This window comes from Trichophyton verrucosum (assembly GCF_000151505.1).
Source record: "Trichophyton verrucosum HKI 0517 chromosome Unknown contig00121_1.f1.exp, whole genome shotgun sequence".
Classification (NCBI taxonomy): Eukaryota; Fungi; Ascomycota; class Eurotiomycetes; order Onygenales; family Arthrodermataceae; genus Trichophyton; species Trichophyton verrucosum.
The window spans coordinates 1-24676 of NW_003315555.1; the positions used below are offsets into that span (position 1 = coordinate 1).

Consider the following 24676-nt stretch of genomic DNA (forward strand, 5'->3'; position numbering starts at 1 on the left):
TCTTCTTCTTCTTCTTTCTTGCTCCTCTTTTTCTCGATATATCAAATATCAAATATCAAGCATCAAACAATATCCTTTTCCCGCAGACGCTGGTTTACCCCTGGAGGAGAACCAAGAGGAAAAACATCGGCCCGCTTCCTTCCCGCGCCAACTTTTTCCCCCACTTCGGAGACTTTGATAAATTGACCAGAAAAGCGTTCGAAGCCGACTTTCTCTTCTTCTTCTTCTTCTTCTTCCTCCTCTTCCTCCTCCTCTTCTTCTTCGCCTTGATATCTCCATCTCCATCTTCATCTCTGCTTCTTCAGCTTCATCAGCTTCATCGTCCTTATCGGTATCTTCACCGTCTTTGAGTCCCCAGGTTTATCCATTTATCCATCTCCTAGAACCCCACCATGGCTGCTCCCGCTACCAAGTTCAAGGTCGCCGACATCGTAAGGAATCCTCTGTCGACACCTGTTCTACCGTAATATTTGAGAGATTCCATGGCTAATTGACATGCGTAGTCCCTCGCTGCCTTCGGGCGCCGCGAGATCGAGATCGCCGAGATCGAGATGCCTGGCTTGATGGCCATCCGCAAGAAGTACGCCGCAGACGCCCCATTGAAGGGTGCCAGAATCGCTGGATGTCTTCACATGAGTACGTCTGCCTGCTGAGACAGCGAGAGTCCCGATTATGACGGTGTATGGCTGACAATTTTGTAGCCATTCAGACTGCCGTGCTCATTGAGACCCTCACTGCCCTCGGTGCTGAGGTTACCTGGTCCAGCTGCAACATCTTCTCCACCCAGGACCATGCTGCTGCTGCCATTGCTGCCTCTGGTACCCCAGTGTAAGTAAGCCTTCAATTGGCATTCTTCTTGAGTCTCGGCTCTTCTGACATCCGTGTATCTAGCTTCGCCTGGAAGGGTGAGACCGAGGAAGAGTACGAGTGGTGCCTTGAGCAGCAATTGATTGCCTTCAAGGACGGAAAGAAGCTCAACCTCATCCTTGACGACGGTGGTGACTTGACCTCCCTCGTCCACAAGAAGTACCCAGAGATGCTCAAGGACTGCTATGGTGTCTCTGAGGAGACCACCACCGGTGTCCACCACCTCTACAAGATGATGAAGAGCGGTGAGCTCCTCGTACCCGCCGTCAACGTCAACGACTCCGTCACCAAGTCCAAGTTCGACAACCTCTACGGATGCAGAGAATCCCTCATCGACGGAATCAAGCGTGCCACCGATGTCATGATTGCCGGTAAGATCGCCGTCGTTGCTGGTTACGGTGACGTCGGCAAGGGTTGCGCCGAGGCCCTCCGCAGCATGGGTGCTGCCGTCATTGTCACTGAAATCGACCCCATCAACGCTCTCCAGGCCGCCGTTGCCGGTTACCAGGTCCTCACCATGGAGGAGGCTGCCCCCAAGGGCCAGATCTTCGTTACCACCACTGGTTGCCGTGACATCCTTACCGGCGAGCACTTCAACGTCATGAAGAACGATGCCATTGTCTGCAGTAAGTAGTTCCCGCATATTCAATATGTATATATGCAATCGCGTGCATTGCTAACGATACCTAGACATTGGTCACTTCGACATTGAGATCGACGTTGCCTGGCTCAAGGCCAACGCCAAGTCCGTCCAGAACATCAAGCCACAGGTCGACCGCTACCTCATGCCATCCGGCAACCACATCATCCTTCTCGCTGAGGGACGATTGGTCAACCTTGGCTGTGCTACCGGCCACTCCTCCTTCGTTATGTCCTGCTCTTTCTCCAACCAAGTCCTCGCCCAGATTCTCCTCTTCAAGTGCAACGACCCCGAGTTCGGCAAGAAGTACGTTGAGTTCGGTGCCACTGGCAAGCGTGACATCGGTGTCTACGTCCTTCCCAAGATCCTCGACGAGCAGGTCGCTTTCCTCCACCTCGAGCACGTCAACGCTAAGCTCTCCAAGCTCACCCCCAAGCAAGCCGAATACCTTGGCCTCGACGTTGAGGGTCCCTTCAAGAGCGACATGTAAGTGAAATTCCTTGTGTTTCCCCCCACTGAAAATCAACCAAAAACGCTCAATGCTAACCAATTGACCGCCTACAGCTACCGCTATTAAGTTATTGAAACGTGAACATGGGAGCGTGCTTTTTTTGCTTGGTTTAGCTGATTTCTTTTTCTTCTTTTCCTACTCCGTTTATTCAACATCAAAATCAAGGGCAAAAAGGGCACAGGTATGGTAAATGTCATAGACTTAATTTCAACATTACGAAACGAATAATTCGCCCCACGTTAATCGTGGAGGCTATCTCAATGCCAGCATTGACTGGTAGAGATTTACTAGATAGTAAATAAAAACTCTCTGGTTCTCTTGACAGTGTTTATTGTTTTTAATAACTAGTTGTATATTTGCGTAAAATCATCAATCATCCCATCAAGCCACGGACCTAGTACTCCCGTCCAAGGGCATCCTGAGCATGCTCATGGGCCTGGTACTTCACCTTCTCCTTATCAATGTAGTCAAGGCCCTTGGTCTCGATGATGCGGTCTGTGAAAGCTCCAGCGAAGCCAGCGAGGATCTCCTTGGCCTTAGCATGGCTGTCTGGCTTTCCTGTATATCCTGTAAGCAACTAGCCAGCTATACCAAATAGGCCGGCATTCTCCTTACCATTCTTCTGGACGTGGTCCTCATAGGCCTTTGCGGCCTCGTAAGCGGCGGCACCGGCAATCAGCTCGTGAGACAGGGAGGCCTTGTGAGGAGCATTCATGACCTCATTGTGAGCGTCGGCATGGTTGGAGAAATCTATCAAGCAATGTCACTTAGTTAGTCTCATTCTGCAAGTCAGCCGGAGAAAAGGGGCTATCTTACTCTCGAAGAAACCCATGATTGCTGTGGCTTGATTTAATCCGTAGGTAGATTTAATGCAGTTTGATATTATTAAATCCAAAGATACAACGGTTCATCGGGGATATAGCGGTGAATTTATAGACATGTTGCCAGCCATTGATGCCGTCCGTGATATCCGTGTGGGACCCCCTATTCTCAACCCGCCTACGTTTCGGGATGGATCTTAAGCACCATGGAGGGGCGATGATGTTATTATTGCTACAGATACCTCCAATGCCATCGCAGCATTCTATCCCTTCATGGTTAAAGCGGATCAGTGTAATGTACTGTTCGCTCTACAACCCCGCAGCCTGCCTACATACCGTTCTCCTCGATGTCCTTTGCGTATGCCATTGTACCGTGGGCCACCCTCTCACGATCTAAACCCCACTAGAGGGGTGCATACCATCTCAATGGTTGTCTAGTATACCTAAATAAGTCTAGAAGTGCCCTTGTGGATATTAAAGAGGGATTGGACTGACGCCGTTCAGGTATCTCAGATATCTGTGGCTAATGCTCTTTAAAAGGCCAGTAGATACAAAACGGTACTCGGTTTGATATTCGACTCGATAATACAGTATTAATACGCCGTGCAGGGTCTAATGATGAATCTATACCATCCCCCCGCTGCTAAGCTGACCCCTCCCATGATGGGTCTCAAACTTTGAGCAAGCGAGTGAGTTGATTGCTGTACGGAGTATATATTTCCAAAATTCTCTCATTTCAGCAAGATATATCATCTGCATAGACCCCCACTAGTTAGTAGTCTGTTGAAAGCTGCACAGAATATAAAAGGAGAAGGGCGGGAGGCATACGTGGCGCCCTGAACCTTTGGGCTAAGCATCAAGCTTGCTCTTGGTTGCTCCACACCCTGTTGCTTAGCACCAACAAGCCATTGTGGCGAAAAGCTAACTATACTGCACCGCTTCTGCATGGGCTCGGACCCGTCGAGGGGCAAGCCTGAGATTGAGGGCTTGGTGGTGAACATTGTTGTGATGGTGATGGGCAAATGTAGTCTGTCAAGTTCTGCCAGGGAGGACCGCGATGAGACAGGAGCTGGCTAACTACGCCAAAGAGACAAACGGAAACTAGTTGCAACATCCCATAACTAAGTCACGGAGACCTTAGAGAGCAAGGCCTGCTCAAGCAAGGGTAGGCTGCGGGGTCTCAATGAAACTGACTTTCTTATAAGTTTCACTGATGCGATCCCGATATTGCTCCAGCACGTTCGACAGATTGTCAGTTATTATTGGCAGCCAGGTCCTGGTCGTGACTAGTTAGTTATCGTAATGGTCCCTCGAGCGCCCAAAACGTGTTTGAGCTTTTAGCCCTGTCCAATAATAGAACAGGTTACTGAAATTAGTGGGGGAAGAAGCTTGTTGAGAGGCATTGTAGTGGCTCTCTCGCGTTCTCGTTGGTGTATGATGAATATGGGATATGCTTGTTACGTACGTGGTATTTGATAGTCAATTGCGAACCGTTGCGGCCCCAAGGGCAGCTCTGCGTCACCAAGTCTGAGGAGTTCCTTGAAAAGAGCTTCCGTCTCGTTAAAAAGAGCCAGCCGTTTGAGAACGATGTCAGGGATCATTGAGGGGTCATTGCCGACGCCAGAGGGAAGCCAAAAACCAAAAGGTGGTGGGGAGTATCCAGAAACCATCTTGGGGTCACACTCAATCGAAATGGGACCGTTGTTTGCATGAAGCAATTTGTTTACTTCACATTCGAGCAATGGGCCAAGAATCCGTGTATAATGGATAGTTTCAAACAGTCGCTGTGGCTCAGCACATCCCCGCGATATCATTACTGCAAGCCATTGGATTGGAGTAGTCAAGCTGGTGTTGAAATTATTTGGTACACAAGCATCAGCTTCGCACGGCTTTTTAAAGCACAGCAGTAAATTCAACACGTTGCACAGCGACTCAGGAGTTGAGTAGAAATTTATTGGCTGTTCCAAGCTTGCCTCAAGATTGAGAAAACCTCGTTCGCAGAGAATAAGAAATAAATCCCACACTGCAGATTGTACCCTACCTCTATAGTAAAGCGCGCGTAGTATCTCATCATATGGGGTATTCGGGTACTCTAGTCGTCCCAAAATCGGACCGTCGTCCCTCAATACATTATCAAAGTCACAGTCAGCAGCAGCTGCATGGACATGCTCCTGAATTCTCCTAGCTAGAGAGCCACTAGATGGGGGTATGACACTGCGTGTTTGCCGCATTAGTTGAAGGTCAAGGGTAGGCCACTCTGAGCGTCGTCTTCTGTGGACATTCTGGCTAAGAAAGACAACATCAACATGATCACGCAGGACCAACTCTTCCAACAGCGTTACCGATGTCTGGATCTCGGGTGACAAATAGGAGGTATAAGTTTCGGCTTGACACTCCCGGGTGAGTGATGGAGTGATTCTCCGTATCGCCTCCCTTAGAGTTGATTCAAGTTCAGCCGTATGTACAGGCGGATGGGCCTGTCGAGACAGCCATGGGAAACTAACTTGGGCCAGAGACCGAACGAAGGGAAGCAAAGAATGGAAATTCCTGATTCTGTTACTGACTGAACGGGTGGCAGCGAAATGTACTGCTTCCTCAGGACCACAATCGGCAATGGCATGACGTGGTATCTGACCATCAGCTTTTATTACATTGCGGAACTGTCTATAGTAGCAATGACGTCCAACCGCATTCATTTGACAGCCTGTGGGAAATTGCGAGAGTAAGCTGGTTACTTTGGAAGTCTCGAGATATTTAGATCCTAGGCATATCTTCCCATTCATTGTTCCATGTGCCTCGAAAAATATGTTTACCACATCATTTTCGGCCACCGTATGTGCTTTATCTTCCATCCAGGCTGTGACTCTTTTAAGGATATCATCTGGGCTAACATATTCGAGCCATTCGTGAGGCCTTGTTATCCATTGTGTTTTAGAGTATGTAAACAATGGAGTCTGGTTAGGCCCCAATACCCCCCATTTGATGATAGTTATTGGAGGAGCCTTAGTTTCCAGAAAATTGAAGTGTTCACCCAGTGGAAAACAGGAGAGGGCCGTTCTTTCAGCACCCTGAGCAGCATGTTCGAGGGTCATTGAGATACCCATAAAATCCGAAAATACGGCCGCGTCGATGGGGGATTGCGCATCAAAAGCACCGCAAACCACAAGATTGTGCATTACACATGCTCTATTAGCCCTAGGATATGGCATTGCGCTTATTACTGCACTAGTTTGAGGTTGAGGCTGAATATGGCTTATGAACGTTAGGAACATGGCTGTGAGCATGATAAAGGGAGTCGCGTTTTTACTGACCTTAAGAATCTAACTGCCCTGGCCTGTCTATTGCATATATGAGCCCTAAGTTAGGTTTAGTATCTCGGTTGTGCGAATGATTAAGGCCTATTTTTTTTAAATGCAGCTGGGATAATAGCTTTTAAGCCAAATGCAAGGGGCCAGTGAAATTTGACAGTAAACTCCTTTCTGTCCTCTGACTGGTGAATTGGCTGCAACCCAAAGAGGCCCTTTGAATGCCACCGATAGATTGTAGGTGCAAAATAAAGTAAGTTCTTGACTACCTCTATAGTACTACTAGATATACTGCGGTTATCTAGGCGTTAATATAGCTCTCAGTCTCGAAGTATCGGAGAAATTCCTAGAATTAGTAGTAGCGGCTTTAAGGTATTTGTGAGTGCCATAAAGAGTAAGGAAAGATATAGGTAGCGTCTGTAGGGTCAAGAGACCTTGTAACAACGCATCTATTTCTCTCCCTGAAGTGGTATTGCATTCATCTGTGCCCTTGATAATCGACTATCAGAGTCTGTGCACTGGCGTTTCGTTGGGAGGGGTGGGGGGAGACACCCTTCATAACCAAAAGTAAAGGAGTGCAAAGGGAAAATAAATAGTCATAGGAGCCTAATCCTCCCGGGTTGCCACCTATTCACGTAAATTTCCATATTCCATGGTTGAAGTGAATGATGACATTGTGACTATTGGGTATTGGGGACTGCCAGTGGCTAGGATTATAGTTTCCGAATGATTCACGGGCGGGCAGTAGCCTCTGAGCTTAGTGGTAAATCAGTAGATGTCGTTGCAACCAACTGTCAAACATTTTGTAGTTGCAGCTGTAGATGTCAGCTTTGGATGTCATCTTAACCGTGTCGTCTACGAATGTCGTTTGTCGAAACTCTCGGCAAAAAACCTAAAACCTTATTTGTACTCCCCTCGAGAGAGCCCGTTTACATCGAGAAAAAGGCCGTAAAAAGAGCGAGTAACTGGAAATGAGCAGTGAGTAGACGAAGCAAGGCCCTGTATCATACGCCGTAGCTGACAACGAGATGAAGAGTTTCTCCAGATGACTTTTCCATCGTACAAGTGCTCCTAACAAATATTGAGCGGTGAAAACCAGGTCGAACAGAAAAGAAATACAAGTGTATGGAACGTTAGTAGTACATTGTAACACAGGTGGGAGTAAAGTAAATCTGATATAAAAAGGATAACCAAGCAGCCATGTGGCGTCGTAGTCAGGCAGATAGACAACCGACCTTTCTACCGGTCTCGGTGGCTGGCCTGTTCAAATCCGCCGAGAACGCTTTCCGCTACTTCATTTCGGGGCGTCCCGGTATTATCGGTTGAGGAATGCTCACTATCTTCGAAGTGGGTAGTTTTGCTTGTAGCAGTGTGCGCATCGGATGTAGTTTTCTGCTCAGTGATCGGCTCACCAGATTGGATGGCCTTTGCAGCAATCGTCTTAGCCTGTCCTTCTGAGACCTTGCCGTAGACTGCCATGGCACTGGCAATCATACCACCCATATCACCAACATTACCAGGCACAACAACAGCGGTGCCCTCCTTTGCAAGCTTGGAGAATGCGTCGACGTATTTCTCAGCTACAGAAAGGCTGATTGCGCCACTAGCCGCTTCCTGTCCCTCCCGGATGGCTGTTGCAACGGCATCAATTCCACGAGCAGTAGCCTCGGCTCTTAGGCGGATAGCCTCAGCCTCACCCATGGCTTTGTTGATCTGTTCTGACTTCATAGCCTCTGATGCAAGGATAACCGACTGTTTACGACCTTCAGCTATGTTGATTGCGCTCTGACGTTGACCCTCGGAGTCTAGAATTTCGGCACGTTTCGATCTTTCGGCTGTTACTTGACGGTGCATGGCTTCGACGACTCCCTCGGGAGCATGAATATCTCTGATCTCGTAACGAAGACAAGTCACACCCCAATCCTGTGCAGCCTCGTTGATGGCTTGTGTGATATTCGTGTTTAGAACCGCACGCTCCTTGAGAACGTGGTCGAGAGTCAGTTGACCGATCTCGGATCTCATTGTCGTCTGCGCCAGTTGGGATATCGCGTATTCGGCATCTTCCACGCCATAACTATAGATAGCATATCAGTATATTCCCCCGCCCCAGTATCAATTCCGTGATCACGAACCTAGCTTTATAAGCATCAAAGACCCGAGTGTAGAGCACGCCGTCCAACTCCAAAGTAACATTGTCTGCTGTAATGGCATTCTGGCTCGGAATCTCAATGGCAGCTTCCTTCAAACTCTTCACATATGCAATTCTGTCAAGGAAAGGCACAAGAATAGCCAGCCCAGGCTCCAGGATACGATTAAATTTCCCCATTCGTTCCACTATCCATGCTGTCTGCTGGGGTACAAATCTGATTATAGTGTTTGCGGGCAATGAGGGACGGCTAGAGAAGTACGTCGTAGGAGTGCCCATGGGCGGCGAACCTCCAGCACCGAGGCCAAAGAAAGGCCCATGGTTAGGGTCCGCCGTCCTCCGCGGTGTCGAGCTGAAATGTCGGTGCGTGATCGGATGGGCATAGGCTGGCACCGAGACAAGGCAGGGGGCTGTTCGCCGCAGTGTCTGGGATTTGAGAACAGTCCTCCGCAGTATCGATCTGGAGGCTACCTCCATGATGTCAGACGTAAGCGCATTCACTTCTTAAAGCTGCTAGAAACAATCGTCCATTCGAGCTCGACTTCAGCTTTGCTTGTTGCTAAAGTTTGACTCCATGGAAGCCTGGGCATGGAATAACAGTTCTTCCGCGGAAATCCCGAACCTTATGGATCCATCCATCCACCGGCGGCCTAGCTAGAATTGAGGTAAAATACCTCCTAATCTCTTATATCTCTCCTATTTATCTACTCACGCTTGTTATGTATACTTATGCTTCGTGGAGTTTTTTTTTTTTTTTCTTTAGGATGACGGCCCACATATGAAATAGCAAACTATGGACAACCCAGACTTGTGTCAAACATACTGTATAGACCCGTGTACAGTACTCTGATCTAAATAGTGACATTTATCATCAATAATAATAAATCTAGTCAACCAGCTTCTTCCTAAACTACCTAATAATGTCTCTGACATCTGATACTCTGATACCTTTTTCAACGGCGTCCCAATCGGGACTAGCGTCACAGATTAAATATAGGGCTGAGAAAAGTAATGGCGCTAGTCCTGATTGGGACGCCACCAACCACCTGGATTTCCAGAGAAGCGGCTCTGTACTCTATCCAGTCATCATCATCTATCAGCTTTACATCTGTTTATCTCGAATTCATTTGTCCATTTGAGCACTAAGGCATCTTCTTACTGTGCCTTCTTGAAGCTACGATCATGTGTTTTGCCACTAAGTTAGCTAGCACTCGAGAGGAGCCAATGACGACATATAAAGTAGCAAAAACGACTCCTTCAGTTCTTTTCAACTTGATGAACGTTGCCCTGCCTGAATACCATGCAAGCATTATACCAAGTCTACAAAGAACTGTTTATATCTGAGCTAAATAAATATAAACAATATCTTCGTGCTAAAAAAAGGGGGCCATTTGTTATTATACCTCTCTGTTCTGGAAGCCACCAGTATTAGTATTCGCTTGTCTTGCGGGTGGTCGGCAATCCAGTGGAAATCTGCGTACATCAGGGACATATACCAATCTCTTACCTAGGTACCTAATTTATCATTTCCATTGTATAAAAGCTTTCCCTGTTTGTGTTTACTCGCAATTTCTTTGTTTTGTCCTCTTGCTTGGTCTTCCTGTCCTGTCCTTCATATTGGTAGTTGCTCAGGTGGCTCTCTCTCTGGCTGAAAATATAAAGAAGCCTTCTTGAGCTTTCCATCGTCTCATTTTCCATCTTTTTGTCAACGTCTTCTTGCTTTGTGGTTGTGCTATTAGCTCTTCGCAAACGTTCCCTCAACCATCTGCTATCCTGACTAGCACAATATTCTCGATTCTGATAATCATCATCTCTTCTGATGAAATCTCCTTGCAGCGATGTTTTTACGCTCTGTTATTCCTCGGATTTGCAGGCTGAGCTCAAGTACGTCGTTTTTATTGTTGCATGCAAGGCCTCCATGTATTTATATGCCTTTCATTTCTTCGCGGGTGAGCCATGGTTTGAGTGTAACTGCAGGAACACGTTGTCTCCGGTTTTACACCCCTGGTAATGCCAGAGTGATGGATATGTCGACAGATGATGAATTCCTGAGCCAGGAGCAGCGAGACCAATTGTTTCGTGGAATATTTCCTACTGACTATTCTGGCGAAGTGATCTCGATTAAGACTAACAGGGCAGAATACAACAGACTCTTTGAAGCTTTTGAAAATTCAACAAACAAGTTTGTCTTCCTTTTCCTACTATCATTTTGTACTGATGCTTACTGTGAAATATATAGGAGGAGTCAATCCGCTATTCTGAGATTTGATAAAACATTTCACACCACTTCTATCCAGCTACGACAGGTCTCCATCCACGAATGTGTTATCAGTAATGTTTCAGCTCAGCTACGAAACCTTATACCACCGCACCCTAGACGATTCTCCTTTATGAAAAATACGGAAATTGATGATTACCTACCTGACCCCGACCTACAGATGGTGTGGCGCTCAAATATGGGTGTTATCCCAGTTCTTGCAATGGAAGTAGGGTTTTCACAACCCAGCCTGGACCTGGAGATGACAATCAGAAATCTTCTGCAAAAAGCTTCCGTAAAGGTTGGAATTTTAGTCGACATCAAAGAAAGCCCAAGTTATAAGAATCCACTAAGGAACAGAACATTGAGATATGTAAAGCTATGATGCAAGCGAGCACCGATAAACCTGAGCTACTTATTGATCAATACTGCGCCGGACGAGAATTGTTCAGTCCTGTGGTTCTATACGGAATTCAATGGGTAGGAGAATTGACTGCTGCAGTCCAAGTGTTTGGGAAGGACTCTGTGACTGGGGAAGTAGTTGCAAGGACCCCGAGAGTGGTAAGAACTATGAATCATCTACTTTGTTGTATGCAGATTCAACTGACGGATGTTAATTCTAATTATATAAGACATTTTTCGGACATCCCAAGCCTGCAAAGGGGATCAAGCAGTCAGGGGCACCCCTCTACGAAGCGTACCCCAGCCTCAATACCAAATTCTCAGACTGCGTGGACTCAGACGATGAAGCTTACAATGTCGACTTATCTCTAACGTGGGATGACATCCGAGATGATCTCGATATAGCGAAACGCATGCTAGCTCGGAAAAGATGCTCCGCCGCCGTTTCCCGACTGAAAAAAGAAGGAAAAATTTGACCCTTGGTTACCACAAACTACCAAAGGTTCGCAAAGTATTGGTATATACCTGTTTTTTACACAAAAAATAGCTAAAAGAGTACTTTTATTAGCCGTCAAAAACGCTGTTATTAGGGAATTTCTGCTCTATTTCCACGTAAAAATCAAGAGTGGTTTCGTCAGTCTCTCCGCGCTACACTTTGTACTCATCCTGATTCAGGTCTGAATCTTGTCCCTTTGCCCCGAATTACAAGCTAAAGAAGACTGGTTTTCAGCTCCTAGCTCTCGCTGGTGTGCGGATTGGTTATACTCCGTACATAAATAGCCATTCTCTCTGTTCTTATCCTTATACAGAGCTCGAGGCTTGATTAGCATTGTTCTGGTTCTGGCCATTGCCACATCAGCTCTTCTACCCCTGGATCAACAGTAATGTTATTCACTGGCCTCTGAGCATGGTTTTTTTGATGTCCGAGCTGTTAACTAACTACCCTTTTATAGCCCAAAAACGCCTGTAGCGAGGAATTGGCTCAGGCTCTCTTCTCCACAGGCGAGATACTAGGAGTGTGTATGCGTTGATATTTTAGTTACGTAGTACAGGACGAATTGTCTCCCTGCCGGTAAAAGCTTCCCAATATCTGGCCCTGCTGTCGAATTAATTGCACGGCTTATCAAGAAAAAGTCTCAGCGTTTACCGAGGGATCTTCACCCCATAGTTAACTAAAAAGCAATTTGGATATCAAATTACCAGTTATTTAAGAATTTCTGCTCCTATATTTCTTGAATGTACCTCCGATCAAAGCCGATTGTAATCTTGAAAAGCTGATTGCTGACCTACATATTCCCGCATATATTCCGTACCCTACGGAGTATCAACCAACCAGTTAAACTTGCTAGATAGCTATATAACTAGCCAACACCCGGCAATCGAGACAGCTAAACAACTAGTTATTCGCTTCACTTCAACGACCGGACATTTCCTCTACCAGCAATAGTATCTCCGTAGGGCCATACGGAGTACACTGGGTACGACATCTCCCTTCAAATCGGAGCGATCGATCGATCGTCCCCCTAGCTCGTACTTCGCAGCGCGCAAAGCATTCGTGGCTTGCTCTGCAGACCACAGGGGCCTGGTCGTGGCGCTCGATGGCAAACCCGCAGCCCAGTTTACGGCCTGGGCTTGGGCTCAAGCAGCGGCAGTGGCAGTGGCAGCACTGACAGTAAGGCGGGTAAACTTGATTAAATTGATATTATATTCAATCGGCAGCCGCATAGTGATAAAGTCTACGGAGTACCTGCGTCTCAGCTGAGACAAGCCCTCCCGTGTCCTACCTTGCCCCTGAAATAGCTGCAAGGTACGACCAACTCAAGGCCAAAGTGTTCCTTGCGACTATCTGATGATCGCCTCTGTTGTCCAACCAATACCCCAATATATCGAACCCTACTTCGTTGCACAGGACTGAACTCCCTGGTGACTACCGGCAATCGACTGTGACCGTCGGGTGGTCGATGGTAGAACAAGCAGACTCTATTCGGACAATCTGCCTGTTATTACCATGGAGATCAAGCCTGCAGAGGATCCCCCGCCTCCCGGCTGTGCGGGAAAGCGATATCACAAAGTAAACCGGGTTGGGGACGTCTTGCTTGTGCTCGATGAGGCACTGTATAAATACTGCCACGGAATACCCTAGGCCCAGGATCCTCTGACTGTCCCCGTCATCCTCATTCTGACTTGTCTTCCTGTCATCTAGACAGTCAAGCCAGACAAGCCAGACAAGCCGGACGAAAAAACTCATCTGCCATGCGTTTCATCTACTGGGCCGCGGCCACCCTTCCAGGGGCCCTTGCCGCTCCCCTTAACCCCCAGAACCTCCAGAATGCAGTTGTAAGTCTGTTCTTTGCTTAGATGAATCATCTAATGTCTTTCGACGAAGGAAATTGCCGGGAAATTTTGAACTAACAGATCCTGTAGAACCCGAATCAACTGAAGAACCCTCTGACTATTGGTACTGGAACAGACCCAATCAGCGAGTTCCTACGGAAGTTGAACAGTGGCGAGCCGTTCACGTCTTCCCCTCCTAAGCCAGCAGGCGGCGCTCCAACCGTCCAAAAGAGGGAGCCCATCAACCCTCTTGAGGTCGTCGATGGCCTCGCTCGGAAGGTCACCGGCTCTTCCACAGGCATAGCACGTCGTGGGTCATCCGGGGATGAAAAGGCAGCAAAGAAGAAGTTCGGGCAGAGACGCGGCCTTTTCCCTTTTGGTGGTGACGTGCGAGGCGTCCATGCAGGAAACGCTGGCCTCGATGCTAACAATCTCGGCCGTGAGAAGCGAAATGATGATGAGTTCCCATTCAACAACCAGCAAAATGGGCAGCACTCCGTCATCCTTAACCCACTCCTCAATACCCATGGAAATGACATTAACCGTGGATTCGGTCGTCGCGACTCTGCCGATGAAGTTGCATCAAAGCAAGTCAAGCGAAATGACGATGAGTTCCCATTCAACAACCAGCAGAATGGCCAGAACTCCGTCACACTTAACCCACTTCTCAATACCCATGGAAACGACCTTAACCGTGGATTCGGTCGTCGTGACTCAGCAGACTCAAAGCAAGTCAAGCGAAATGACGACGAGGGCCCATTCAACAGCCAACAAAATGGTCAGCACGCCGTCATAACCAATCCAATGATGACCACTGAGGGGAATATCAACAACCACGGATTCAATCGCCGTGACTCCGGAGATAAAATTGAGCCCAAGGAGGAAAATGAGCCCAATGAGGTCAAGCGAAACAACGACGAGTTCCCCTTCAACAATGTGCAAAACGGACAGAGCAGTACCGTAATCGAGCCACTGCTCAACACCCACGGCAACCTTAATAACAAGGGATTCGGTCGTCGTGAGGAACAGAAAGATGCAACCGAGAAGGCCAAGCGAAACGGGGATGAGGGCCCGTTCAACAACCAGCAAAACCACCAAACCAGCACTGTAACCGAACCCTTGCTCCAAACCGGTGGGAATATTCACAACGAAGGATTCGGCCGTCGTGATTCAGCGGATAACTAGGAGTATTGAAGTGCATCGAGCGAGGTGGCCAGTAATTTGATATGCTTGCGCCGTCCATTTCACAACGGGTGCATTGTGAATTTGGTATGTATCCATAGGGAAGAGCAATCTGGGTTATTTGCATGGCAGCAGCACACTCGGCAAGGCGTTTCTTTGCCTTGGTTGAATCCCCACCTTTTGACACATGTAATTACGCGTTTAATACTTATTCCCTGGTACACAGTTAATATAATAATCATCAACTTCACTGGTTCTTGAGAACAAACCGGAATTCAATGCGATGCGTCTGCTATTCCCAACGGGCTTCCCCCCTAACTCTGCTGCACCAAGAGTGGAGTCCCATGGGTCGGACAATATGTTGGTGAAACTGCATGGGCGGTTCGATAACCAAGCATCGCACAATCAAAATGAGATATCACAGAAAAAGTAAGGGAGATAGTTAACAGTATCGCTATTGGTGGGATAATTAGTTACCCCTAGGCAATGTGAGACTGTTGTACAAGGAGCTGGCAGACACCTCACTTTGTATATACGAAAAGAGTGAGGCTTTCTGGTTAGTTATAGCGTCGTACACGGGAGGGGAGAGGAAAATACCTGTCTAGAGGCCACCCAATTAACATCTAATCAGAGACTTGAATGTGCAACTGCCATCACGTCCAATTATCTTGAGATGTCGAGCTCAAACGGCGGTAAGGGGTCAGAATGCAACCATGGATAAATATCACCTCTATGCCCTGATCCCTTCTGTTTTCGTCGTCACCTTGATACAGCCTAGCTAACTCCCCCACAGCCCTGCTTACAGTTAACCAACTGCACGCCTAAAATTGCCAACTATGCGCGTCCTCTACTGGATCTTCGCTGCCATGCCATTGGCCATGGCAGCCCCAGTTGCCCTCCCAAATGAAAACGCCCCTGGAATGCTGAACATTGTAGGTTTTTCCATGGCAGTTTGAAGCTCAACTCATATGCTCCATATTCAAGTAAAGAGCCTATGTTGACTCTTACTTCCTCTATACTTAGGGACCCAGGGCGCAAGATGAAGCCTCGGATATCAACCATATCCCCATTAACAGCGTCGAAAACCTTTGCCCTGAGAATGAGCACGCCGATGAATGTGGAGGTGGCCAGCCATTAGGACATCATGAGATGAACAATGGGGAAAGCCCTGTCAGGAAACAACATGGAGACGTCGAAAGCGACTTGAGACGGGGGTCTCTTCTTCCCCGTCAATCCAAAGGACGCCTGCTCAGCGGAGCACTTATCGATGGCCTTCCACTTCTTGGAAGTGGGGGTCAATGAACCTGCAATGGACACGCTCTGCGTTTACCAGCTGCCGCTGCAAAGTTTCTAGAAGCCCATTAGCACTAATACTATATGAATTTATTACCTCTACTCAGTATCATCGCTTCAGAGATTGAAAGGTCATCAATATAAGAAGTTTATAAGTCGAGTTGTCGTTAGTTGTGACGCCAGGTCTAAATGATAATAAAAAGACGAGAGTAACTAACAACAGTTCGACGTCGCTTGAAACAAGCGCCCTGGCAGAGCCCCATCAGGTGACATCATCTGGGCCCGATCGCGACAAGGGTTCATCCAACCCCGAGGTTCCAATTTCAACCGCGACATCAACACCAACATTCAACAGCTTCCGCGGGCCTAAAGTACGACAGTGGAAGAATAAAGGGCTAACATCATGTCGTCGTTTCCGGGCAGCGCTTCACAAACGCCCCTTCAAAACCCTAGGACTCCTCCACCACCACCGCCAAAACAGCCACAGTTAAACGATGGCCATCCGCCCTCAACACCGCCGAAGGAGCCGATACACTCGCAAACACATCCAGGCACCGACATAACAGACATCACGGCCCCAGGGTCGGGGCCAGCATCAGGCCGCTCATCAGCCATTCCAACCAGTCAGCCTTTATTTGAACAAGTGCCGACACAGCCTACTCCGCCCACAATAGAAGACAGATGGATTCCAGAGATATTACAAGATAAATCGTATGTCGCAGCTGAAGCCAGAAAGATGATAAGCCGCTTGTATTGACCATATGATAGTACTGCCGATCTACATGCCCTGTTATCGAATTCGAATTTAATATCCGCAATAGCAGACACACATCCGGCATCAATACATGCTTCAAATAACATTGAAAAACTGCTGGCTACCAACACCTCCCTAGCTACACATCTTCTCGGGCTACAGTCGCATTTATCAGCCCTGCGAGCATCGACCGAAGCACTTCTTTTACAGCATCAGTCGCTAGAAGTATCATGGCGTAAGAAGCAGACGGAAATGGACGCTGCGTTGGATCCGTGGTCACCGAAGGCGTTATATCAGCGTCTAGTTGGTGCTGTAGCAGAGCAAGAGGCTGTTTGCAGAGCTGTTGAGGAGAGTTTTCTGGAAGAAGGGCAGCGTGGAGGAGGTGTGGCGGCGGAGAGAGAGGTTGCAGAGTGGGTTAGGCGGATTAGATCTGAGGGAGCCAAGTTGGAGGCTAGAAGAGAGGCGAGAGCGCGATGGGATGAAGGGAGAGTAGGAGGATGGAGATAGGTGATATTATTTAATTGTATATTTTTTAATTATTATAGACGTAAATAGATAAATGGCGTTAATCAGGGTATTCATGCATGATTCGTTAAAATGCAAATATGCGCGAAAAATGATTAGATACTAGGCGGGTATCATTGCGGAATAGATGCTCTTGCATGCTCATGTTTGTCCATGGCACATCCATAAGTCGGGAAGCCGACTCCAGCAAAGAAGGCGAAATGCCTGCTCCTTGGACCCCATGCCCAACCAGCACCTGATGCGAGGGGGAGGTGGTAGAGACTAAATCCGATCCAAGCAAATAGTGTGCCAAGCACGGCTCCAAATATGATATCAAATCCAAAGTGCCTGTTGTCCACCCACCTGCTACTGGCGATGAACATGGCAGTGCAGATAGGGATGGCGGCAATGAGGATGAGGTATGTTGGTGGAGCAGCTCCCTGCTCACGTAGTGGTATTTCATCTGGGCAGGACTGCGCTTCGCAGGTGTCTTCGCCTTCTTGGTGTGGAGGATGTGGATGGAAGGAGGAAGCGCGGATGTCTCGAGTAAAGAGATTCGGAGATATGTTGGGGAACGCAAGGAAAAGCTTGGAGCACATCCAGAGAGTCAAGTATACGAGACCAGCAAAAGACACTAGAATATCGGTTAATACAGTCGCGATGGAAGATTCACGAATGGAGGAAACGTACTGGATGAATGACCGCTGGGGAAGCTGACGAAGCCGTCACGCAGCAGCATGCTCGCTGTATTGCGACATATTGTCCAAGTAACCAACTCTGGCGCGCCATCGAGTCTCTGGCCCAACCCGCTGACAACGTGTTTGGAAATATCAGACAAGTCCGGGTCACATCTGCTAAGCATGTCTGGCCTGGGCTTTCCAAAGAGCACTTTCATTCCTTCCGTCGCAGCATAAGTGCAAGCGTATGCAATTCCAAAGCCCATCCAGCCCGCATTCCACTCCCACAGCTTCCGTCGCCATACCAGGGAGCTCGGTGCCCCTGCAGCAGCAGTTCGACCCGGTATGAAGAGCAGACTGAAAAGCGCAATCAGAACGAGCGGCGCGAGGAGAGTGACCAGGACAAGCACCTCAACGGAGACAGTTTCTTTGACTGCAAATGGATACGATATGTTGGGGTCTCGAAGGCTGAAGGAGTGTCTGTTTGGATGTGCAATTGCAAATATGCGGCCCAGCGCACCCATCAACCTGTAGCCATCAGTTAGCGCCCGGTACAGTAACCGCCGCATGCAAGATGCGCACAAAGGAGAGAGAGACGAACAAGATGATTATCCAGTCCAAAACATAGGAGAGGACGACCAGCTTCGAGATGCGGCCTGCAGACGAGATCTGGTCGGAAGAAGAAGATCCCATCATGACTTGGAATCCGCTGAACAGAGGCCTCATTAGCACGCGGTCGAGCTCGGACCAGGATTATTCTGATCCTAGACAATAATAGCTATGTGCAGATATATATGGTGGAAGTATATGACCAGCAGCCAGAACTCGGTTCAGCTTGACATAGCAGAATATACAAACAGGCAGAGAGAGACGATGAAGCTGAAGAACGCTTGGAGGACGAAAGACGTTCGAACTCGCCGGAAGTCGAAAAGGCGACGAAGAAATCAGGAAAACGCCCCAAAAATGGCCAGGCTTCCCGATCCGGAAGGGATCAAAGGTGACGTAATCAACTGCTAGTGCCGAACTTTAAGACAATTTTGTGTTATGTAAGCCGAAACTATATGCCGAGCCACGTCGACCTGCGTCGGTTTAAGGTTTGGAAGCTTCTCATTGGACAGTTTATTTACGAGCTCCGTGTGACCACGCCTAAAATAGCTTCTTTTCCACTGCTGACTAATGATCAGTCAAAAGTCAAAGCGGACGACCAGCCTCCGCGTCTATCAAAAAGTCTTTTTCTTTTCTTCCTAACGGCGTCTTGCTTGCTGCTGAGGCGTTGACGGGATACTTAGACATGCACTACGAAGTACTCCCTTCGCTGTAATGGATTAGGGCGCCGCTCACACCGCACCGGATACCTTGCAGGCAATTTCTTGGGGACTCCTCTTGGGCGTCTTGGGTCTAGGGTCTCAGAGGACAGTGTGTTGATATGCAGTCTTATCAGTCTCGTGTTTTCTTGACTATCATAAATCTCATTCCATCTACCCGAAAGGACTCACAGCCCCGGAAGGGACACTATCTAATAGACAACGCCATGTTTGCTTCTCTGGGCACTCTTGTTTGCACTCCCGAGTGAACCACGAACTTGAGAGACGATTTCAGCCAAGAACGATGGATACCTAAAATATCCCCAGTACGGAGTACTCAATCCGAGACGCCCTTTCGTAACGAGTTGCCAGAATGCAGCCTCTGGTGCAATATGACACTCGCATTGCATTCACGGCGATACCCCATTATTTGTATTTAGTACTTCCCGCATGGAACTCCTTCCATTCATGAGCACTCTTAGCATCATCACATATTTCTGGATCCTTCCAATGCTCGCCTGCCGGGTACGGAGACTTGTCAAATACCAAGCGGTAGTTATAGGGAGACATGGCACGCCACTTCACTCGGCCATCAGGGTCTTTATCCAGAGCGGGTATGAATTTCCCCTTCTCCAGGCGTACCATGTATTTCTTTGGCTCAAAGGCTTCCTCCAGAAGCCTACCATCCTTTACCGCCCCGAGGTGGGGATGCGGCATCTCTCGTGTCTCTTTAGGTCCGCGTTTCGTAAGTGTGATTTTTAACTCAAACTCGGACAGAAGCTGTGCGTCTGCGCTAGAGGTTTTTGCTCCAACGACCTGCTTCAATACGCTAGGATCTGTAGCCTCCCACTTGATTCCCGTATGGATCCATATCTTAGCGTCATCACTAGCACAAAATAGCTTAGGATACTTGGTCAGTCATGAACTTTTAGGGCTAATCCTAAAGAAAGGGGGACATGCTCACCGAGCCGGTGCCATTCTGCTTGAAATATATGTAATTGTTGGAGAAACTGTCCCGCCGCCAATTGTTACAAAGAAAGGCTCGTACGGTATCACCCATTTTGACTTCGTCTAGAAGTAATCGTCGATAGGCGGTGTGACAAGGTATGTTTGTTATAGCTATCAAATTCCAGAAGCTCAGGGGGGTGGAGAATGGGTGCTTATAAACAAAACAGCTACTTGTTAGTTTGGGCAAACCCCAAGAATTTATACCCCTTTAGCACCAGATAGTGATTGCATATGTACTTGATTTGGCTATCGTAATTGACAACTTCAAAGGTCATGCTCACCCATCATATTTCACATAACTCGGTTCTTTGCTGTACGTGATGGAGAACACGACGTGACCCAGTAACCAGTCCATTCATCAGCATATGGTTGTTACTCTGGGAACTAAGGTATGTTCATACAGTGATCAACTTCTAGTCAATGATTTGGTTGGTATTCAGCATTGGATAGTGACTGCTACGCCAGATATCTAGTAGGAGAATATTATTACAATCTATTGAGTTTGAGAAGAATGAATAACGTAGACTCGACGTTCCATGATAATCGTACATCTGGCTGGTTTGAAAAGAAAACGACGGTACAATTCGTAAAGTTTGCTGAGCCAGTATCAGCAACATGTGTAGCTATCGACAAACTGGGAGGTCATGACTGGGGCAGATTGGGTATAAAACAGGGGATGAGGGCCTCAGTTCATTCAAGAAATTGCTCGCAGTATCCTTTGTGGTCATCTTACAGTTTCTAGCTTCTGAAACCTCAAGTGTACAGGATGTTTCCAATTAGCAAACTCGTGGTCCTTGCTTTAGCCTGGATTGGAGGGACCATAACCTTCTCGACTCAAGCTGGAGATATCATCGGTTACCGAACAGTTCATGATGTATGCTGGATAACTTGTTTCCCCTGCAGATGAACGGAAGCTGGCTGGCTAAACGGTATATAGAAACAAGCAGCACATTATGAGGCAGCTGGCACCCTTACTTTTGACGGGAATCACCATGAAGTACAGCTAGGGAAAGGAGTCTATCTCACGGCACGAGGGGGATATTGGCGGAAGGGCCGCGAACATTCGTGCGTTATTCCTTCAATACCCCTTCTTTACACCAATCAAGGCCGCAGAGTGGAATTAACTTCTCATGTTGGCAGGTATTGCGCTGTCTTTGCAAATCCAGCGCAACTCTCCGCTATTCAAAAGGCGTGGGTACCCGAAAAGTACGGTAGATCCAGGTTATGGTGGAATCAGATTAATATCAGCAAGTATATCAGTTCCTTGGATAGAAGCTGGGATCCAACTAGAGTCATACAGATATCTTATATCCAGGGGCATGGGCGCGAGCTTCAGATGCTAATTCCCCCAAATCTGCTAAATCAGAATGGAGGTGGGCTTGATATTACTGTGACTTGCACCAAAAACCGTCGCGCGATGACCAGGATGCCGACCATTGACTGGATGAAGGATTCCCGTTGGAGGATGAATGCGAAGGGACAACCATGATGATTCTGGCCTTAAGTAGTGACCTATCCTCACCACTCATATAACAAGATGGTGGAGCCGGAGGTGAAAGGGGTGTAAATTCTAGGGTATCAAAGATTCTGTTTTGCATTCACCGTTCCTCGCATATACTTAAAGTCAAGAAAGAGGTATGATAGAGTTCTTAGAATTAGACACATCTTCATTCAATCACTTGGGGTATAATGGACCTGGTTGATGCCTGGTTTGGGGGTGTAATTATCTAGTCGTTAAGTCTGCCTGCAGCCAAAAGGGGTGATGGTGAAGCGGCCACTCTTCCTCCGTTCATTTATTATCTGGTTGGTGAGTGACGTGAGGACGGTTAGAGAGTCAGGGCATATGAGGATTCCGTGGTAGAATCTTCACTGCGTCTGCTATAATTTCCTACACCGACCAGCCTTTACACATCATTATAATGGTGGGTAAATAACTAACTAGTGAAGACCTTAAGACATAACTAAACCTCGTGAGTAGTCACGGCCAGGCAGTTGAACAAAGAGCGAACCTAGCCATCAACCTCAACTAGTGAAGAACACAGCGCTTATCCTGATTGGGACTAGTTCTAGTTATGCTAACGAGTTAGTCCTCAGGCTAGTCCTAAAGCGGACATCGTTCCTGTTTTTATTTATCAAAGAGTCAATGACATCACGTTTCCCAAGTATATAAACAAACCTCTTCTCCCTTCTCTTCACTTCTCTTCTCTTCTTCAGTTCTTCTCAACTCTTCTACCAGCCCTTCTATCAGCCCTTTTACCAGCCCTTCTACCAGCCCTTCTACCAGCCCTTCTACCAGCCCTTTTACCAAGCCCTTCTACCAGCTCTCAGTTCTTCTGTTAAGCCTTTATCCTCGATTTTCGTCAAGTCGTCGTCAAGTTACTCCCTCTAAAGACGAGTTTTCTAAGCTCTTCAACAAGACGCCCTGTGGGTGAATCGTTTGAACAACCTTGTTGTGACGGTTTTTTGCTTCAACTTGAAAGACATGGAGGATACCCAGCAGGTCGCAAGTGCGGCAGAAATCCAGGGAACCCTGGAACGATGTGTCCACCAAAGACAGCGCTACTACCAACGTCTGAGTGCCTTCGCAATCAGGTTTGAGGAAGACAACACAGGTGCAGAACAAGATCTTCCTAACTTTAAAAGTCTTGTTCGAGCGCTAGGCATCGATTCTGTCGAGGAGTGCGTTCTCTTAGCTAGTGATAGAACTCCCGGGTGGACTATTATGAGCAAGATCCGCGAACACCTTCTGGATGGACTACAGAAATGCCTCGACCCACAATTTGGTCGCTATTTAGTGATCATCCATTACTCAGGACATGGGGCCTACGGGCCACAGCAAGGACTATGGTTTTATGCTAATCCTCAATCAAAGCCGTCCTTTACCTTCAACACACTTACAGAAGCCGTGTCGATAAACTCTCAGCAATCCGACGTGTCTATGGACGCCGTACTTATTATAGACAGTTGCGAGGCAGGATCTGCGGGACTCACTGTTCGAGTAGATGGTACCTTCGAACTCCTAGCCGCCGTCCCTGAGCAGAAAACGGCGTTTGGTACCTCGGCCGGACAGAACCAAAAACGAACCTTCACTGCCAAGTTAGCTAATGCTGCAGCTATTGCTCGAGGCAAAGCACGATCAGTCGACTTCGCAGAGCTCCTTGACTCGGCTTACAGTCTCTCATCCGCGAAATTCCCCGTCCACAAGCTCCTGTCAGGTTCAGTGTCTATACGAGTCAAGTTTCCATGTCGGGCACACGCCAATTTACCGCAGCCACCAGTCTCCCTCCCACTGTCAATGAAGGTCCCTACTAAGGTCCTTTTCTCTTGTCACTTCCTAGAGGACCCTGCCTCGGAAGCAACAAAAAAACTGCGTTCCTGGATAGAGCTCCTTGACCCAGAAATCGGATTGCAAGTAACCGGCGTATTCCAGACAGAATCCACCGTACTGATACTCCTGGCGCCATACACGGTCTTCTGTACGATTCGGACTCTTCCCGGCATCACCTTAATCGCCGGGAGAGCGTCGACCCCACAGACCCCAGCCACCACCACCGAAGAATCCGTCCTCACATCAACCCCACGGCAGCCAGACCGTCAAGAGAACAAGCCCCCGTATAAACCAAGTTTACATTATACTGCAATAGAGAAAGACCTTGAGCATGAGCATTAACAAACCCGAGCAACGATTTCCGCAAGCCATGACTTCTCTAAGCAATGACCTCTATGACCAACGACCTGTTTTATGCCCTTGTACCATTAGTCTTGTACCATTAACCTTGTACTATGAAAAATTCAACCCGTTCCAAGCGATTGAAAATGCCTTGACTCTAACTAATGAAATATCATGTATTCGATATCGCCTAATTGCTGAGATGCCACCCTTTTATCCTGCCTAACCATAAGTTATAGGGGAAAGCTCATGTATACACACTCTGTTTTATACCTGTATCCTCAAGCTATAAGTTACTTCTTAAATACTACTCTTTTCTCTCTCTCTCTCTTTAGTCTCCTATCTAAACACCCTCCTATTAAAGTGCTACAAAGGGGTGGCGTAGTCCTGGACGGAGGACATCCAGGTATATGGAGTACTCCGTACGTACAAATGCTTTATACCTACGCTGCGATCTTCGAAGATCCGAGACCCAACCGGTTTTCTGATTCTCCCTTATCGTGACATGCGAAACCCGTTCAACGACAGCTGGAAGCTCCGAGAGTCAGATAGCGAGGAGTTTGCCTTTTGGCATGAAGATCTCTCAACATAATATCGTCGGGAACCTGCAGTTGTTGAAAAGAGCGATTATTGATTGGGAGTAGTTATGCTAGATTCTATCCTGCGCATTTTGATAGCTGGTTCTTCGGGCGTAAGGGACCTCTGTGACAATTGGAGATGAAACAGATAATTGGGATCTTCTTCTTGGATTTCTCCAGTCACGCCAGCAGCGCATTTCGGAATAGCGAGCGGAGTCTGAAGCGTGGGGTGGTTAACTAGTTAAGGGGCTGGAGCCACAGCCACACGTCGCTGGGGATCGTCGTTAGGAGCTTTAGTTAACCCTCTTTTATCCCATATTAATCCAACGCAACTGTTCAAGTTCTGGGCGAATCTGAAGGAATCATGTTTATTTTTGTCCTAAGTTGACAGTTTAACTAGTTCCTGCATATTTTACTGGATTT

General features: G+C 47.7%; 11 protein-coding genes across 11 annotated transcripts; 6 read left to right on the top strand and 5 right to left on the bottom strand.

Moving 5' to 3' along the window:
• Positions 1–86: 86 nt before the first annotated feature.
• TRV_01553 (uncharacterized protein) lies at positions 87–350 on the top strand (the record flags this gene model as incomplete). Its single annotated transcript, XM_003024228.1, has 1 exon — positions 87–350. A coding segment is annotated over one exon (264 nt), but the record flags the coding sequence as incomplete, so codon positions are not given.
• Positions 351–551: 201 nt separating this feature from the next.
• TRV_01554 (uncharacterized protein) lies at positions 552–1997 on the top strand (the record flags this gene model as incomplete). Its single annotated transcript, XM_003024229.1, has 4 exons — positions 552–636; positions 702–828; positions 892–1493; positions 1558–1997. The coding sequence occupies 4 exons, from the start codon at positions 552–554 to the stop codon at positions 1995–1997; spliced, it is 1254 nt and encodes a 417-aa protein (XP_003024275.1).
• Positions 1998–2412: 415 nt separating this feature from the next.
• TRV_01555 (uncharacterized protein) lies at positions 2413–2850 on the bottom strand (the record flags this gene model as incomplete). Its single annotated transcript, XM_003024230.1, has 3 exons — positions 2413–2585; positions 2634–2768; positions 2835–2850. 3 exons carry the CDS (start codon positions 2848–2850, stop codon positions 2413–2415), a joined length of 324 nt encoding a protein of 107 aa, XP_003024276.1.
• Positions 2851–3994: 1144 nt separating this feature from the next.
• Positions 3995–6015, bottom strand: TRV_01556 (uncharacterized protein; the record flags this gene model as incomplete). The annotated part of the gene is made up of 2 exons (XM_003024231.1): positions 3995–4125; positions 4305–6015. The coding sequence occupies 2 exons, from the start codon at positions 6013–6015 to the stop codon at positions 3995–3997; spliced, it is 1842 nt and encodes a 613-aa protein (XP_003024277.1).
• A 1368-nt stretch (positions 6016–7383) lies between these two features.
• Positions 7384–8470, bottom strand: TRV_01557 (uncharacterized protein; the record flags this gene model as incomplete). Its single annotated transcript, XM_003024232.1, has 2 exons — positions 7384–8218; positions 8277–8470. 2 exons carry the CDS (start codon positions 8468–8470, stop codon positions 7384–7386), a joined length of 1029 nt encoding a protein of 342 aa, XP_003024278.1.
• Positions 8471–10311: 1841 nt separating this feature from the next.
• TRV_01558 (uncharacterized protein) lies at positions 10312–11425 on the top strand (the record flags this gene model as incomplete). Its single annotated transcript, XM_003024233.1, has 3 exons — positions 10312–10776; positions 10908–11108; positions 11201–11425. 3 exons carry the CDS (start codon positions 10312–10314, stop codon positions 11423–11425), a joined length of 891 nt encoding a protein of 296 aa, XP_003024279.1.
• Positions 11426–13202: 1777 nt separating this feature from the next.
• Positions 13203–14468, top strand: TRV_01559 (uncharacterized protein; the record flags this gene model as incomplete). The annotated part of the gene is made up of 2 exons (XM_003024234.1): positions 13203–13286; positions 13374–14468. The coding sequence occupies 2 exons, from the start codon at positions 13203–13205 to the stop codon at positions 14466–14468; spliced, it is 1179 nt and encodes a 392-aa protein (XP_003024280.1).
• An 833-nt stretch (positions 14469–15301) lies between these two features.
• Positions 15302–15767, top strand: TRV_01560 (uncharacterized protein; the record flags this gene model as incomplete). Its single annotated transcript, XM_003024235.1, has 2 exons — positions 15302–15397; positions 15489–15767. The coding sequence occupies 2 exons, from the start codon at positions 15302–15304 to the stop codon at positions 15765–15767; spliced, it is 375 nt and encodes a 124-aa protein (XP_003024281.1).
• A 1383-nt stretch (positions 15768–17150) lies between these two features.
• On the bottom strand, positions 17151–18217 carry TRV_01561 (PAP2 domain protein; the record flags this gene model as incomplete). The annotated part of the gene is made up of 2 exons (XM_003024236.1): positions 17151–17650; positions 17707–18217. 2 exons carry the CDS (start codon positions 18215–18217, stop codon positions 17151–17153), a joined length of 1011 nt encoding a protein of 336 aa, XP_003024282.1.
• A 1206-nt stretch (positions 18218–19423) lies between these two features.
• TRV_01562 (uncharacterized protein) lies at positions 19424–19714 on the bottom strand (the record flags this gene model as incomplete). Its single annotated transcript, XM_003024237.1, has 1 exon — positions 19424–19714. One exon carries the CDS (start codon positions 19712–19714, stop codon positions 19424–19426), a length of 291 nt encoding a protein of 96 aa, XP_003024283.1.
• A 2773-nt stretch (positions 19715–22487) lies between these two features.
• Positions 22488–23675, top strand: TRV_01563 (uncharacterized protein; the record flags this gene model as incomplete). The annotated part of the gene is made up of 1 exon (XM_003024238.1): positions 22488–23675. The coding sequence occupies one exon, from the start codon at positions 22488–22490 to the stop codon at positions 23673–23675; it is 1188 nt and encodes a 395-aa protein (XP_003024284.1).
• Positions 23676–24676: the final 1001 nt, after the last annotated feature.